An 18,008-nucleotide genomic window follows, 5' to 3' on the forward strand; every position below is an offset into this window, starting at 1 on the left:
GGCTTCACACTTGGAGCTGGTGGTCTGCTTAGGAGGTTCAGTTCCACATCAATCTCAAGGCCATTTGGAACGCTCTAAATGCTTTCAGAGATAGACTCCAGAACCAAATCTCATTCAGACAGACTATGTCGTGAAGTGGGGGGGGGGGGGGGGGGGGGGGGTACTGGATCCTACCCCTTGTGTCGGGAAACTGTGGACATGTGGCAGTGGGCTCTACTTCACGGTATGGACTTACATGCCACTTACCTATCTGGTGCAGGAGGTAATGGTGCTGGGGCCGCTTGATAACAGTGATCATAATATGATCGGATTTGATATTAGCTTTGAAGTAAGTATACATAGGAAATCAAATATGTTAGCGTTTAACTTTAAAAAAGGAGACTATGATAAAATGAGCAGAACGGTGAAAAGAAAACTTAGAGGAGCGACTGCGAGGGTCAAAAATTTATATCAGGCGTAGATGCTGTTCAAAAACACCATCCTTGAAGCCCAGGCCAAATATATTCTGCGTGTTAAAAAAGGAGGACGGAAGACCAAATGATTGCATCGCCTTTGCTTATGCCCAGGCTGGGCTGACTTGAGGGTCATATCATGGCTCACAATGTCAAGAACCATGGCTGCATCGGTAGCCCACTTGAGATCAGCCTCCATAGAAGAGGTTTGCAAGGCTGCAACATGGTCTTCAGTCCACACATTCGCTTCCCACTACTGTTTGGATCGAGGCACCTGATGCAACAGTTGGTTCAGACAGACAGTTATGCAGAATTTGTTCAGTGTCTAGAATCCAACTCCACCTGTCCTGTGTTTTTTTGTTCCAGGCTGCACCTACACAGCTAGTATATATAGAGTTTAAGGTTGATTGTAGTCTTGATGTTAGCTTTCGTGTTTTCAGTGAGCCTGGTAGTTAGGGATTCCCAGATGTGAGAATAAGGATAGCTTGTCCTTAGAGAAAGCAAAGTTACTTGCCTATAGCTGGTGTTCTTTGAGGACAGCAGGCTGATTATTCTCACATACCCTCCCACCTTCCCTAGGAGTTGAATTTAGTTATAGGCTTTTTATTTCTCCTGACTGGAAGCGCATCAGGTGTAAAGGCACCAGCGCATGCATAGTGGGTGGGAAGACACCAGCGCATACGCTGTGGGACACTGCTAGAAATTTCTACTGTACTCACAAGTCAGCGTCCGCACCGGGCTCCATCAGATGATGCCACCCAGATGTAAGACTAATCGGCCTGCTGTCATCGGAGAACACCAGCTACAGGTAAGTATCTTTGCTTTAGCAGCTCCCTTGGCCAACTGAGCAGGGTGCATTCACAGCCCTTGAGGTATCCTATTCACTGTACAACAGCAGCATCTACTGGCAAGATTTAGGGCTCACATTAAATGTTCCCCCACCGAGGACTGCTACTGTGCTGTCTGGGCTAGGTGAGTGGGAAGGAGAATATGAAACAGAGGAAAATAATCCCCAGGTACATGCAGGTAAAGGTTAATGGCTCTGTAGTCCAACACAGGCTAGTTCCAATAGAGCTGGAAGCTTAAAGAAATCACAACATTCAGTGCCAGAAATGATTGGTGATCATTTATAGCAATATTTAAAACATTTGTGCTAGTTCTCTAATAATGTATATTGTGCATGCACACAGTGATTAAAAACGTGAAGATGTGTTGTATTTATGCCTCTGCTACAGGAATGGTAGTACTCTTGGCCTCTCGGCCCCTCCCATCACTGCTCTGATCACCCCGGAGCCTGTGCGCCACTGCCGCATTCCTGACCTGCCACTTGACGGAAGCCTTCTCTTTGAGTTCCTTTTCTTCATCTACTTGTTGGTGGCCCTGTTCATTCAATATATCAATATCTACAAGACTGTGTGGTGGTATCCCTATAACCACCCTGCCTCCTGTACCTCATTGGTGAGTCCTCCTGTGCCTCTCTGACCTGGGTTGGGAATAATGTTTCTTTTCAGCAAAACTATAAGTGTTTCTTTGCCTCATCCCTCATGAAGTGTATCGAGAGATTGAAAAGACCTTCTCCTGTCTATCGGTATGGTGCTGTCATTTGAGTACTTTGCTTTCATGTTAGGGATTGATAGATAAGATATGTGACACTGTAGTTCATAACCCCTTAGTACCGGTATTTGGGGATCCCATGAACAGCTCTCATTACACATCCTCATTTTTGTGGTTCAGGTGGATATGATGGAGGGTGCTAACCATGACCTGGTGTTGTGATGCATCTACAGCACCATGATTTACATCAGCAAGAGATGACTGAATTTCCCTCACCTGTCAGTGTTGCCGCTATCTCCTTTTTCTGTTTCCTCTCTCAGGGCATTCTGCAGAGTTAGCACTCCAACATATATCAGTGCCCTCTGCAGTGAGAAAGATTGGCCTAACTATTCTAAATAATGCATTTTGGCAAGCTCCTGGAGGGTAATAGTCGCAATACTCATGCCGTATAAACTAGTTAAAGCTGTATGAGTTTTGGAGGGTCAGAGTTTGCCTTTGAATTGCCACAAATAATAAGTGCCCAAATGCTTTTGTACTGAGCAGGGATGATGTGACTAGTCTAATAATCTTCAGCTGTTCTCTAACTCCCTTTCTTCTCTCTGCAGAATTTTCATTTAATTGACTACCACCTGGCTGCATTCATCACAGTCATGCTGGCACGGAGGCTGGTGTGGGCCCTCATTTCAGAGGTAAAGTTTTCTGTGTTCTCTCATTTCTCCACTTCAGGGAACAGTAGCATTGCCATGCTGAAGGTCCCTTGGTTTGGTCCCCAAGTCTGGGCAGCTGGGGGTGCTACAGAGACAGTGTTCACAGCCCCTGAGAGGAGGGCTTTGTGGTAATTGCTCAAGGGTGTGACATCTAGTGGCAGGGTACAGGGCTCATGATTGTAGGGTTTTGGAAGTAGCCTTGGTGCATCGCTGTGATCCAGGATCTTCACTTCAGTGACTGGACTAGATACACTAGGAAGGGATATTAAAATAGGGGAAAATCCCCAGATAATTGTGAATGAACAGTTACGACACAAGGATCCTAGCCCTGATTCTTATTGAGTTGGAAGCTAAAAAGAGTAGAAGGAAACTAGTAGATCAAAAAAGAACAAAACAGAAAAAGTGAACTTGAATAGTAGTGGGCACGTACTTTATTCCTCGCCCTCTCCCCAGATGGCCATTTCAGGTTACTTTAATTGAAGGTAGCCTTACATCAGTTGGAGGTAAATATGTAACTTTCATAACCCATCCTCAGTTTCAACAGATGAGCTTAAGACTGAATCTCTATCAGAAGTGAGGGCATGCTGTTTGTTGCAGTCTGTATTACAAACTCAGTGAGCATGTAGCCTGGTCTAACAGGCAACCATTGTTCGATCCATTGTTAACATGTTTTAACATAGTAAATGACGGCAGCTAAAGACCTGTACGGTCCATCCAGTCTTCCCAACAAGATAAACTCATTTTACATGGTGTGTGATACTTTATACCCTAGTTTGATTTGTCCTTGCCATTCTCAGGGCACAGACCGTAGAAGTCTTCCCATCACTGTTCTTGTACTAAGTTCTGAAGCTAACGTCGAAACCTCTTAAAATTTACACTCCAGCCCATCCCTATCTATTCAGTCACAATCAGGGCGTAGACCGCAGAAGTCTACCCAGCACCGGTTTCTCTTCCCAATTACCGGCATTGCCATCTAATCTCCGCTAAGATTCCGTGAATCCATTCCTTCTAAACAGAATTCCTTTGTGTTTATCCCACGCACATTTGAATTCCATTACTGTTTTCATCTCCACCACCTTCCGCGGGAGGGCATTCCACATATCCACCACCCTCTCTGTGAAAAAATACTTCCTGACATTACTCCTAAGTCTGCCCCCCTTCAACCTCAATTCATGTCCTCTAGTTCTACCAGAAGATTTAGCCTTGCTACAGCAATCTGGAAATGTATAGAGTTTGTGATGCAAGAAAAAGAGTTTTACTATTTGTCTTTGCTTGTTTAACCCACCTCCTCATTACTGGAGTGCACAGTGTTCTCAGAGGTACCAGAATCTCTCTATACTTAATTAGAAAAATCAAAATACTCAAAGGATGACAGCAGTCCCAGAAATTTGTATGTTTAAATATACATCAATCTATTTATTTTTATTTTTGCATATGCAACAGTTTGCATTCATATAGGCAACCAAAATGAGTTCCCGAACATCATGAGTTTCCAAATACAGCTATAGTATATCCATATAACATGATACATTCAGTGTAAAGGCAATCAATTAGGAAGAAAAAAAAAGAAAAGGAAAACCCTATATAGCTAATGCAAGCCATGGTTATATCTGAAATTCCCCCCCCCCCTAAATAGCAGCTATCCTCCATAATCCCAATCCACAGAGCAGTTCACAATAGTTGATATTCAACGTAATACTTCCATCCATATTTTCAACCTAGAACATTCTAGAAAGGAATGAATGAGAGTCCCCCTTTGTACTTGTAGGATATGCTGTATGCAGAATCCTATATTGGGTTTCCTGCAGCTTAATCATTTTCATCATGTCATATACAGTGGGGGAAATAAGTATTTGATCCCTTGCTGATTTTGTAAGTTTGCCCACTGACAAAGACATGAGCAGCCCATAATTGAAGGGTAGGTTATTGGTAACAGTGAGAGATAGCACATCACAAATTAAATCCGGAAAACCACATTGTGGAAAGTATATGAATTTATTTGCATTCTGCAGAGGGAAATAAGTATTTGATCCCCCACCAACCAGTAAGAGATCTGGCCCCTACAGACCAGGTAGATGCTCCAAATCAACTCGTTACCTGCATGACAGACAGCTGTCGGCAATGGTCACCTGTATGAAAGACACCTGTCCACAGACTCAGTGAATCAGTCAGACTCTAACCTCTACAAAATGGCCAAGAGCAAGGAGCTGTCTAAGGATGTCAGGGACAAGATCATACACCTGCACAAGGCTGGAATGGGCTACAAAACCATCAGTAAGACGCTGGGCGAGAAGGAGACAACTGTTGGTGCCATAGTAAGAAAATGGAAGAAGTACAAAATGACTGTCAATCGACAAAGATCTGGGGCTCCACGCAAAATCTCACCTCGTGGGGTATCCTTGATCATGAGGAAGGTTAGAAATCAGCCTACAACTACAAGGGGGGAACTTGTCAATGATCTCAAGGCAGCTGGGACCACTGTCACCACGAAAACCATTGGTAACACATTACGACATAACGGATTGCAATCCTGCAGTGCCCGCAAGGTCCCCCTGCTCCGGAAGGCACATGTGACGGCCCGTCTGAAGTTTGCCAGTGAACACCTGGATGATGCCGAGAGTGATTGGGAGAAGGTGCTGTGGTCAGATGAGACAAAAATTGAGCTCTTTGGCATGAACTCAACTCGCCGTGTTTGGAGGAAGAGAAATGCTGCCTATGACCCAAAGAACACCGTCCCGTCAAGCATGGAGGTGGAAATGTTATGTTTTGGGGGTGTTTCTCTGCTAAGGGCACAGGACTACTTCACCGCATCAATGGGAGAATGGATGGGGCCATGTACCGTACAATTCTGAGTGACAACCTCCTTCCCTCCGCCAGGGCCTTAAAAATGGGTCGTGGCTGGGTCTTCCAGCACGACAATGACCCAAAACATACAGCCAAGGCAACAAAGGAGTGGCTCAGGAAGAAGCACATTAGGGTCATGGAGTGGCCTAGCCAGTCACCAGACCTTAATCCCATTGAAAACTTATGGAGGGAGCTGAAGATGCGAGTTGCCAAGCGACAGCCCAGAACTCTTAATGATTTAGAGATGATCTGCAAAGAGGAGTGGACCAAAATTCCTCCTGACATGTGTGCAAACCTCATCATCAACTACAGAAGACGTCTGACCGCTGTGCTTGCCAACAAGGGTTTTGCCACCAAGTATTAGGTCTTGTTTGCCAGAGGGATTAAATACTTATTTCCCTCTGCAGAATGCAAATAAATTCATACACTTTCCACAATGTGATTTTCCGGATTTAATTTGTGATGTGCTATCTCTCACTGTTACCAATAACCTACCCTTCAATTATGGGCTGCTCATGTCTTTGTCAGTGGGCAAACTTACAAAATCAGCAAGGGATCAAATACTTATTTCCCCCACTGTATATTAACAAATACCTCTAAAAGTTGAGGCCTATCATAATCCTGACCCACATCTTGTGCTCAGTCCTTCCTGAGTCTGTCCATGCACCCAAAACTAAAGGTTTCTTACACCATTTTATTCTACTTTAACAGTTTTTATTGAGGAGTAGCCTAGTGGTTAGGGTGGTGGACTTTGGTCCTGAGGAACTGAGTTCGATTCCCACTTCAGGCACAGGTAGGTCCTTGTGACTCTGGGCAAGTTACTTAACCCTCCATTGCCCCATGTAAGCCACATTGAGCCTGCCATGAGTGGGAAAGCGCAGGGTACAAATGTAACAACAACAAAAACAAAAATATAAAAGAGTACATCCAATCAGATGTATTTACAAAGATATACGTGAGGAACATAAAGCAGAAATTAAAAGGGGAAAAATAATCCGTCATGAAATATTTACAAGTATCCTACCCCATCTCACTAATTACTTGTGGTAACTATCCTCTAACCCCTGTAGTAAACTGTACAAACGATAAAGAGATACAGAGTATCAGTCGATTCAAAACATGCAGTTCAACTGACTTACGCAGTCATCAAGCTGGGAGCAACTAAGATTCCCATCTAATCATCACTACCACTGCTGACATAATATACCATGTCCTCCCACCACCCCGAGCCAACCCATCCCACCCATACCCAATCTCTGTAAAATGATAAACACTGTGTGTAGGAGAACAGAATATCTATTTACCAGGAGATTGTGCTGTATAGTACATCGTAGGCCCCCAAACTCTCACAGGGAGTTAACCAATAAGCTGCATCCCCATGTGTGCGAAGAATGTATGTAAGGCCACCAAATGGAGAGGAAATGCTTCCAACATCTGGGAGACAAACTTGCTCCCCGGCGCTTGAATAACATAAGACCATGAAATTTATTACACCAATGCCAATAATCTGGAGGTGAATCGCTTTTCCAGAGGCTCAAGATGATACGCTTGTTTAATATACAGACTTTATGAATCAATTGCTGAGCATCTCTACCCTGCAATGCAAAGAGTTCATATTTATCCAAGGGGGTGAGTGGAATGCGCGAGCCTAATAAAGTTTCCAAGTATTGAAAAACAGCAGACCAAAACACGTGTGCTGAAAAACAATCCCAGAGAGAGTGAAAGAAAGAGCCCTAACTGCGCCGACATTTTGTATACAAAGGCGTGTCGGCACTCCCCATTTTTAAAATTTGAACTTTGGTAAGATATGCCCTGTGCAATATTCGAAACTGGCATTCTCTCAGATCTGCACTGACAGCTAAAGTGAGAATCCTGGAGGTCAGTGTGTTGAAATCCAAAGAAAGGTTGGGCCTATCCATATCTCGTGCCCAACATAGTCTAATAAGCTCCTTGCCCTTCGGGGGGGGGGGGGGAAGCAAGTGCTTTATAAAGACCTGAGACCGACAGCCCCTCGCCCTTCACCAACGTGAATTGTCACAAACAATGACTATGCCGAGATCCCAAAGCTTCAGCACACAGAGAGCCAACGTAATGAGATATTCTCCGAGGACAAGCAGGCTGCTTGTTCTCACTGATGGGTGACGTCCACGGTAGCCCCTCCAATCGGAATCTTCACTAGCAAAGTCCTTTGCTAGCCCTCGCGCGCCCGCGCGGCCGTCTTCCCGCCCGAAACCGGCTCGAGCCGGCCAGTCTTCTTTCGTCCGCACTCGGTACAGTTGTGTTTTCGCCGTGTCGAGCCCCGGAAAGTCGACCTCGCGCGTCCTTTTTCTCTTCGACGTGTTTTTTTCTTCGGAAAATCTTTAAAAATTTGTTCAGGAAGTGCTCCGGAAGCCCCCTCGGGTTTCGTTTTGCCCCTTCCCGTATTTTCAGACTTTGCCCCGGTAAGTTTTCTTTCGTAGTCGGGGTAGGCCTCTTTTCGGCCTCGGTCGAGATTTTTCTCCCTCAAAGTTTTGGTGCTCACTTTCGTCATTTCGGATTTTGATTTCGCCGGCGTGATTTTTCCGCCCATGACATCGAAGCCTTCCAGCGGCTTCAAGAAGTGCACCCAGTGCGCCCGGGTAATCTCGCTCACTGACAGGCACGCGTCGTGTCTTCAGTGTCTGGGGGCCGAGCACCGCCCTCAGGCCTGTAGTCTGTGTTCCCTTTTGCAAAGGCGGACTCAGGTAGCGAGATTGGCCCAGTGGAACGTTTTGTTCTCGGGCTCTTCGTCGGCATCGGCACCGGGGGTATCGTGTGCATCGGCGTTTTCAGCGTCCAGAGCTTCATCCTCGGCCGCCAGTGCATCGAGTGCATCGAGGCATCGGACCTCTGCATCGGCGCCGAGACATCGGATAGCTGCATCGACGTCGGTGGTACCGGGACCTCGTCTGCTGATGTCATCGGACGGTGGTGCATCGTCTGGAGTGCAGGTGAGGGCTGTCCATTCCCCTGCTGGTGGCGGTGAGCCTTCGGCTGGGTCTCCCCCTACCCTGAGGGCTCCTGCGGTACAGCCCCCCCGAGACCGACCTCCTTCGGCCTCGGCCCCGAGGAAGCGACGGCTGGATTCTACGTCCTCCTCGTCGGTACCGGGAAGCTCCGGTGACATGCTTCGTTCCAAGAAGTCGAAGAAGCATCGTCACCGGTCCCCTTCCCGTGTCGGTACTGAGAGCTCTGGGTCGCCGAGGGAGTCGGCACCCAGCAGGCATCGGCACCGAGAGGACCGCTCACCCTCTGTTCAGGAGGTGTCGATGCGCTCCACTCTGGACAGCCAGGAACAGCCTCCACGCCCGGAACAGGTTCTGACGTCGACGCCTGCATCGACTTCCATGCCTTTCTCTGCAGCCGCTCTGAACGAGAGCCTCCGGGCCGTTCTCCCAGAGATTCTGGGAGAGCTGTTGCGCCCTACCCCTCCGGTACCGGTGGTGCTTGCGCCACCGGTACCGTCGAGCGTAGCGCCGGCAGGTCCATCGCCCGAGGTGAGGTCTCCGGCGTCGGTGCCGCGTGCGGTGCCGGCTGCCGTCGCCTCCCAGGAAGGCTCCCCGACTACGTCGGCGGAGGGAGCTTCGCCGATGCGGGCGAGGGAGTCTACCTCTCGACGCCCCCATCGTGGACGTGGCTCCACAGAGTCGAGTCGGGCGCGGTTGCAGACGCAGGTCCGTGAACTTGTGTCTGACACCGAGGGTGAGGCCTCGTGGGAAGAGGAAGAAGACCCCAGATATTTCTCTGACGAGGAGTCTGAGGGTCTTCCTTCCGATCCCACTCCCTCTCCTGAAAGACAGCTTTCCCCTCCTGAGAGTCTGTCTTTCGCTTCCTTTGTCCGGGAGATGTCTACGGCCATCCCCTTCCCGGTGGTTGTGGAGGACGAGCCCAGGGCTGAAATGTTTGAGCTCCTGGACTATCCTTCTCCACCTAAGGAAGCGTCCACTGTTCCCCTGCACCATGTCCTCAAAAAGACATTGCTGGCGAACTGGACCAAGCCTTTAACTAATCCCCACATCCCCAAGAAGATCGAGTCCCAGTACCGGATCCATGGGGACCCAGATCTGATGCGCACCCAGTTGCCTCATGATTCTGGAGTTGTGGATCTGGCCTTAAAGAAGGCTAAGAGTTCTAGGGAGCATGCTTCGGCGCCCCCGGGCAAGGACTCTAGAACCTTAGACTCCTTTGGGAGGAAGGCCTACCATTCTTCTATGCTCGTGGCCAAAATTCAGTCTTACCAGCTCTACACGAGCATACACATGCGGAACAATGTGCGGCAGTTGGCGGGCTTGGTTGATGCTCTCCCCCCTGAGCAAGCCAAGCCTTTTCAGGAGGTGGTCAGGCAGCTGAAGGCGTGCAGAAAATTCCTGGCCAGAGGGGTGTATGACACCTTTGATGTTGCGTCCAGGGCCGCTGCTCAAGGTGTGGTGATGCGCAGGCTCTCATGGCTGCGTGCCTCCGACCTGGAGAATAGAATCCAGCAGCGGATTGCAGACTCGCCTTGCCGTGCGGATAATATTTTTGGAGAGAAAGTCGAACAGGTGGTAGAGCAGCTCCACCAGCGGGACACCGCATTCGACAAGTTCTCCCGCCGGCAGCCTTCATCTTCTACCTCTACAGGTAGACGATTTTTCGGGGGAAGGAAGACTGTTCCCTACTCTTCTGGCAAGCGTAGGTACAATCCTCCTTCTCGACAGCCTGCGGCCCAGGCTAAGCCCCAGCGCGCTCGCTCTCGTCAGCAGCGTGCGACTCAGCAAGGCCCCTCGGCTCCCCAGCAAAAGCAAGGGGCGAGCTTTTGACTGGCTCCAGCAGAGCATAGCCGCCATCCAAGTGTCAGTGCCGGGCGACCTGCCAGTCGGAGGGAGGTTGAAAGCTTTTCACCAAAGGTGGCCTCTCATAACCTCCGATCAGTGGGTTCTCCAAATAGTCCGGCAAGGATACACCCTCAATTTGGCCTCAAAACCTCCAAATTGTCCACCGGGAGCTCAGTCTTACAGCTTCCAGCACAAGCAGGTACTTGCAGAGGAACTCTCCGCCCTTCTCAGCGCCAATGCGGTCGAGCCCGTGCCATCCGGGCAAGAAGGGTTGGGATTCTATTCCAGGTACTTCCTTGTGGAAAAGAAAACAGGGGGGATGCGTCCCATCCTAGACCTAAGGGCCCTGAACAAATATCTGGTCAAAGAAAAGTTCAGGATGCTTTCCCTGGGCACCCTACTTCCCATGATTCAGGAAAACGATTGGCTATGCTCTCTGGACTTGAAGGATGCCTACACACACATCCCGATACTGCCAGCTCACAGACAGTATCTGCGATTTCAGCTGGGCACACGTCACTTCCAGTACTGTGTGCTACCCTTTGGGCTCGCCTCTGCGCCCAGGGTGTTCACAAAGTGCTTGGCTGTAGTAGCAGCAGCAGCACTTCGCAGGCTGGGGGTGCACGTGTTCCCATATCTCGACGATTGGCTGGTGAAGAACACGTCCGAGGCAGGAGCCCTGCAGTCCATGCAGATGACTATTCGCCTCCTGGAGCTACTGGGGTTTGTGATAAATTACCCAAAGTCCCATCTTCTCCCGGCGCAGAGACTCGAATTCATAGGAGCTCTGCTGGATTCTCGGACGGCTCGCACCTATCTCCCAGAGGCGAGGGCCAACAACTTGTTGTCCCTCGTCTCGCGGGTGCGAGCGTCCCAGCAGATCACAGCTCGGCAGATGTTGAGATTGCTGGGCCACATGGCCTCCACAGTTCATGTGACTCCCATGGCCCGCCTTCACATGAGACCTGCTCAATGGACCCTAGCTTCCCAGTGGTTTCAGGCTGCTGGGGATCTAGAAGACGTGATCCACCTGTCCACGAGTTTTCTCGAATCCCTGTATTGATGGACGATTTGCTCCAATTTGACTCTGGGACGTCCTTTCCAAATTCCTCAGCCACAAAAAGTGCTGACCACGGATGCGTCTCTCCTGGGATGGGGAGCTCATGTCGATGGGCTTCACACCCAAGGAAGCTGGTCCCTCCAGGAACGCGATCTACAGATCAATCTCCTGGAGTTGCGAGTGATCTGGAACGCTCTGAAGGCTTTCAGAGATCGGCTGTCCCACCAAATTATCCAAATTCAGACAGACAACCAGGTTGCCATGTACTACGTCAACAAGCAGGGGGGCACCGAATCTCGCCCCCTGTGTCAGGAAGCCGTCAGCATGTGGCTCTGGGCTCGCCGTCACGGCATGGTGCTCCAAGCCACATATCTGGCAGGCGTAAACAACAGTCTGGCCGACAGGTTGAGCAGGATTATGCAACCTCATGAGTGGTCGCTCAATTCCCGAGTGGTGCGCCAGATCTTCCAAGCGTGGGGCACCCCCTTGGTGGATCTCTTCGCATCTCGAGCAAACCACAAAGTCCCTCAGTTCTGTTCCAGGCTTCAGGCCCACGGCAGACTGGCATCGGATGCCTTCCTCCTGCATTGGGGGGAGGGCCTGCTGTATGCTTATCCTCCCATTCCTCTGGTGGGGAAGACTTTGTTGAAACTCAAGCAAGACCGAGGCACCATGATTCTGATTGCTCCCTTTTGGCCGCGTCAGATCTGGTTCCCTCTTCTTCTGGAGTTATCCTCCGAAGAACCGTGGAGATTGGAGTGTTTTCCGACCCTCATCACGCAGGACGAAGGGGCGCTTCTGCATCCCAGCCTCCGGTCCCTGGCTCTCACGGCCTGGATGTTGAGAGCGTAGACTTTGCCTCTTTGGGTCTGTCAGAGGGTGTCTCCCGCATCTTGCTTGCTTCCAGGAAAGATTCCACCAAGAGGAGTTACTTCTTTCTATGGAGGAGGTTTGCCGTCTGGTGTGACAGCAAGGCCCTAGATCCTCGCTCTTGTCCTAGACCCTGCTTGAATACCTTCTGCACTTGTCTGAGTCTGGCCTCAAGACCAACTCTGTAAGGGTTCACCTTAGTGCAATCAGTGCATACCATTACCATGTGGAAGGTAAGCCGATCTCGGGACAGCCTTTAGTTGTTCGCTTCATGAGAGGTTTGCTTTTGTCAAAGCCCCCTGTCAAGCCTCCTACAGTGTCATGGGATCTCAATGTCGTTCTCACCCAGCTGATGAAACCTCCTTTTGAGCCACTGAACTCCTGCCATCTGAAGTACTTGACCTGGAAGGTCATTTTCTTGGTGGCAGTTACTTCAGCTCGTAGAGTCAGTGAGCTTCAGGCCCTGGTAGCCCAGGCCCCTTACACCAAATTTCATCATAACAGAGTAGTCCTCCGCACTCACCCTAAGTTCTTGCCAAAGGTCGTGTCGGAGTTCCATCTGAACCAGTCAATTGTCTTGCCAACATTCTTTCCCCGTCCTCATTCCTGCCCTGCTGAACGTCAGCTGCACACATTGGACTGCAAGAGAGCATTGGCCTTCTATCTGGAGCGGACACAGCCCAACAGACAGTCCGCCCAATTGTTTGTTTCTTTTGATCCCAATAGGAGGGGAGTGGCTGTGGGGAAACGCACCATATCCAATTGGCTAGCAGATTGCATTTCCTTCACTTACGCCCAGGCGGAGCTGGCTCTTGAGGGTCATGTCACGGCTCATAATGTTAGAGCCATGGCTGCGTCGGTAGCCCACTTGAAGTCAGCCTCCATTGAAGAAATTTGCAAAGCTGCGACGTGGTCATCTGTCCACACATTCACATCTCATTACTGCCTGCAGCAGGATACCCGACGCGACAGTCGGTTCGGGCAGTCAGTTCTTCAGAACCTGTTTGGGCTTTAGGATCCAACTCCACCCCCGAGGGCCCTGTTTGTTCTGTTCCAGGCTGCACTCTCAGTTAGTTGGTAAATTTTTTAGGTCAATCTCAGTTATGTCCTCGCCATTGCGAGGCCCAATTGACCATGGTTGTTGTTTTGAGTGAGCCTGGGGGCTAGGGATACCCCATCAGTGAGAACAAGCAGCCTGCTTGTCCTCGGAGAAAGCGAATGCTACATACCTGTAGAAGGTATTCTCTGAGGACAGCAGGCTGATTGTTCTCACAAACCCGCCCGCCTCCCCTTTGGAGTTGTGTCTTCCCTTGTCTTTGTCTTGCTACATATGAGACTGGCCGGCTCGAGCCGGTTTCGGGCGGGAAGACGGCCGCGCATGCGCGCGAGGGCTAGCAAAGGACTTTGCTAGTGAAGATTCCGATTGGAGGGGCTGCCGTGGACGTCACCCATCAGTGAGAACAATCAGCCTGCTGTCCTCGGAGAATACCTTCTACAGGTATGTAGCATTCGCTTTTGGTTATATGCGTAAGCATTATTGATCTCTATACCAATACCCAATGCTCCCAAACTCAGCAGAGAACCCCTATCAGACAAAACATGCTCCAATCGCGTGAGGCATGGCCATACATTCCCTAGTCCGAAATGTTCTATTCTCATTGCTAGGCATGAACATCAAATTACCGCGAATTGGCAGCTGGTCAGATGTATGAAACCTAGTCATATCTTTCCAGAGCACCCACAGCGGACTCAACAACAACTATTCTGAAAAGGCAGAGGAACTAAAGACTGTGGGACCTGTAACAAAAAATAAAAATGACATGGAGCAAAGTAGTCAAGTTTTAACTGTCATGGGGTATAAACCTGTCTGTCCAGAAACCAGTCACCCAAATGGCGAAGCACACAGACTTGATTATAGCGCCGTAGATCAAGCAGCCTCAGACCTCCCTCCTTCCAAGAACCCAGCATAAGTGGCAGTGAAAGTTTGGATTTCATACCTCCCCAGCACAAGCACCCCAACAGTTTGTAAAGCTGTTTCATATCTTTCTTGAGAATACTCGGAGGCAGGAGTTGCATCATATAAAGCCATTTTGGATAATCTAGCATGTGGAACAGCTGAATTCTACCATGCAGCATGAGTGGCAAAGATAACCATGCCTTCAACCGCCCAGCTGTTGCCTCCAACAAACGGGAGACATTTAAATGGTATAATTTAGACAACTGCATCGAAAGTTGTATACCCAAATAAGGGAAAGAGTTTTGTGCCCATCAAAGTGGGAAGTTGTACCCCCGCTGTTTTTGCATCTCCTCTGTAGATGCTAATGCTAGGGACTGAAATAGTTGAGTTTGAATCCAGCAAAGTTGCCAAATTCCTGAAACAGCTCTAACAACGCAGGCAAGGATCGTAAAGGCTCCGTAAGATCGACCAACAGATCATCTGCGAAGGCCGAAAGAATGAACTTGGAGTTACCTGTTGGAACACCAGTGATTCCGGATGTTGGGTTACCTCACGAATAAAGGGATCTAAAGACAACCAAACAAAAGGGGGGACAGCGGGCAACCCTGCCAGGTGCCTGTATGGATGCAAAATTGCCTGGAACACACTCCATTGACCCACATACATGCCTGTGGGTCAGAATAGAGGACCCAAACTACATCTACAGAGAAACCCTCCATTCCATACTTCCGCAAACAGGAAAGGCCAAAGCACCCGATTGAACGCCTTCTCTGCGTCAAAACTGACAAGAAGAGAAGGTAGCCACCTCTCAGCCACTACCTCCATGAAGGCCAGGATGGAACAAACATTCTTAGCCGCCACTTGTCCCTTCACAACCACCACCTGAACTACATCAGTCAAGTCTGGGAGTACATGTGCCAGTCTATTAGCTAACATTTTTGCATATAATTTGACATCAGCATTTAAAAGAGATATAGGTCTATAGGAACTTGGGCCCTCTGGATTTTTATGTAATTTTGGTAACACAATTATCCAAGCCATATTTAAAGAATCCGGGATGGCCCCTTCGGTGACCATCGAATTAAACAAATCAAGGAGAGGGAACGTCACCCTATCGTAGAACTGCTTATAGAATTCCATACGATAGCCATCGGGGCCTGGGGCCAATGCACTTTGCTGCAAATTCAACATTAGATCTCCCTCCGTAAAAGGTGCATTTAAAAAGGAAAGCTTAGGAAGATCTAAATTATTTAAGTATAACTCGCTACCCAAGACTCCCTCCTCAGGTGACGCATAAAGAGACTCGTAGAACTCTCGGAAACGATCCACTATATCTGCATCTGAAAGGAGCATCCTACCTCCCGGGTCCTGCAATTGAAGAATCCGAAATGGCCCCCTCCTTCCCTTAACCAAATGTGCACGCAATTTTCCAGCTTTATTTCCATATCAGACTAGTTGATACTTGTAATAGAGCTGTGATTTGACTGCCCGTTGATGTAAATCCAAATTCAGCTACCTCTGGGATGTTAGCAAAGCTGTTGTCTGTGTTTCAGTGAGGGTCCCCCCATATTTAACTCTATGGCACCGTGTCAATTTTTCTAATCTAAGTATTTCTTTATCTCTAATTTTCCTAGCTCGGGCTCTATAAGAAATAATCTCCCCCGTACACAGCCTTTGCTGTTTCCCAGTAAAGAGCAGATTGGTGTTTATGCTGACCATTATATATAGAATAGATAGATAGAGAGCGCTAGCTGTTAGTTGAATTTTTTTTCAGCTTATTTGTGGATTTGTTCCTTTCTTTTTTGCTGATATTTTCCCATTTTTGTTTTTGAGTGTTTTTCATCTTTTAAAATGACCATTACTGACACGGAATCATATGGAACTGAAGGACAAGCGTAATCAAGACATATGCAATAAAGCTTCCTGTTCTTCAATATATCGCTCCAATTCAAAAGGATCCACGTATGTCTTGGTACGATTGTGATGAGTAATTTTCATTTGGGCCAGAGCAAGCAAGCCATAACGGGACTTGATAGCTTGAAGATGCTGCTAAAGTGCTAAAAATCTGCACCTTTTGTCCACAGTAGTTTTGGTAATGTCAACAGTGATAAATATATTCTGCCCCTGCCATTGAATTTTCTTAATGGATCTCATTTTGTCCATAAACGAGGCAACTTGCGGGTACTGGAGCAATTTCAATACAGTGGTGTGTGGCTTGCTGTGTCCCTGAGGAGCTTGAGCGGGCACCCGATTCGCTTGTTCAGTTTTTAGGGGCTGCTGAAAGAAAAGATTGTTCACCGATGGATACCACCTTCAGAGGCTTCCGAAAGCCCCATGATGCATAAATTATTTCAGCGGCAGCAATTACCAAAGTCATCAAGTTGCAAATCTAGCTTGCAAAGGGCCTTCTGGTCTGCTTTTTGGGTGGAGGCAACTTCCTCAATCTGTGCACTCTTGCGCTACAGCATTCCCAGGCGAGTATAGATGGCTGACATCCATTCAGTCGTTAGTTATATCTTTAATGTCGTTCTGGCTTTTGGAGAGCACCGCTGAGATATGTATGCAGTTGTTCAGCGACCTCCGCCATGTTATCTTGTTCCAGGCCTTCTGCATCTGACTTTGTCGGGGAAGGAGGATTGTGCTTTAGATGTTTAGCACTGTTACTTGCTGCGAAGCCCGCCTTAATCGTACCAGCTATTTTGTAGCATGCTTTCAATGTATCAGATAAATGTTGATGGAGAATATTGAAGTTCAGACATAACTTTGTTCCTTAAATAAAGTAAAATGGGCTGGTTCTAAGAGGAGCTTCTCTCTCAAACTGCCATTCCGATCAGGCTTGCTAGTGCCCCGCCCCTATTACTTTATTTAAGGAACAAAGTTATCCTAACACCCATGTTACTCCTGTGAAAATTAACTGCCCCCTAAACTTAATAATTGGTTGCACTTCCTTTAGTAGCAATAATTGTAACCAAATACTTCCAAAACTGAGCTGAGACGTATCTCTCTTGGCATTCAGTTCAGCTCCTCAGTATTTTCTATCTCCAGCAGGTAGACGGACACACTTTTCAGCTTCTGGTCCAGTTGGTCAGCTGGGTCGCGCACAGAGCACAGCCACCATTTTACAGCGTTGGGACCTGACAGAGGATTCAGCTGCATCGGAATCTTTGTTTTCTCTGGTATTTATATTCCTGTTATACCAGGCCTATTTACTGAAGCAGGAGCAGTCAGAATTGCTGCAATGTGCTTCAGTTTCTCACCCCACTGCCCCTCCGGCTTCTAAGAGATCTCGTTTAGACCTCCAGTAGTGGGCAGATGAGGCTATCTCTGCATTTCCCGCCTTATCCGATGTAGCCTTGGTCTGTTCAGAGAAGCCATCGTTGAAGGAGCCGTTAGAAGAAGGAGAGCTCCGAGAGCTCCCTCCTGAGGAGGGGTATGATCAGAAAGTACTGAGATTGTTTCATAAAGAGGAGCTCAGTACCCTTATTTCTGAGGCACTTGCAGTACTTTCCATTGAGAAGCCTTCTGCTTTGGCATCAAGAGCTCTATCTTCAGTGATCATGAGGGGGCTTAGAAGTCCTTCTAAGGCCTTCCCGATGCATCCAGACATTAGAACCTGATTACAGCAGAATGGGTCTCATTGGACACAGGGCTGAGAGTGGAAAGAGCCATGGCTCACTTCTACCCCTTGGTTCTGGAGGAGAAAGATAAATTGCAGCTTCCCACGGTGGACCC

At 48.4% G+C, this 18,008-nt stretch overlaps 1 protein-coding gene across 2 annotated transcripts in view; it reads left to right on the plus strand.

Annotated features, from left to right (window-relative positions):
• TMEM39A (transmembrane protein 39A) overlaps positions 1-18,008 on the plus strand; it is a 149,305-nt gene that overhangs the window by 92,086 nt on the left and 39,211 nt on the right. For both annotated transcript variants that reach the window (XM_030203931.1, XM_030203930.1), the window contains 2 exons: positions 1,688-1,910; positions 2,612-2,695. In XM_030203931.1, the coding sequence (XP_030059791.1) occupies positions 1,688-1,910; positions 2,612-2,695 (307 nt within the window). The remainder of the gene's footprint in view (positions 1-1,687; positions 1,911-2,611; positions 2,696-18,008) is intronic.

Source organism: Microcaecilia unicolor, chromosome 5 (genome assembly GCF_901765095.1).
Source record: "Microcaecilia unicolor chromosome 5, aMicUni1.1, whole genome shotgun sequence".
Classification (NCBI taxonomy): Eukaryota; Metazoa; Chordata; class Amphibia; order Gymnophiona; family Siphonopidae; genus Microcaecilia; species Microcaecilia unicolor.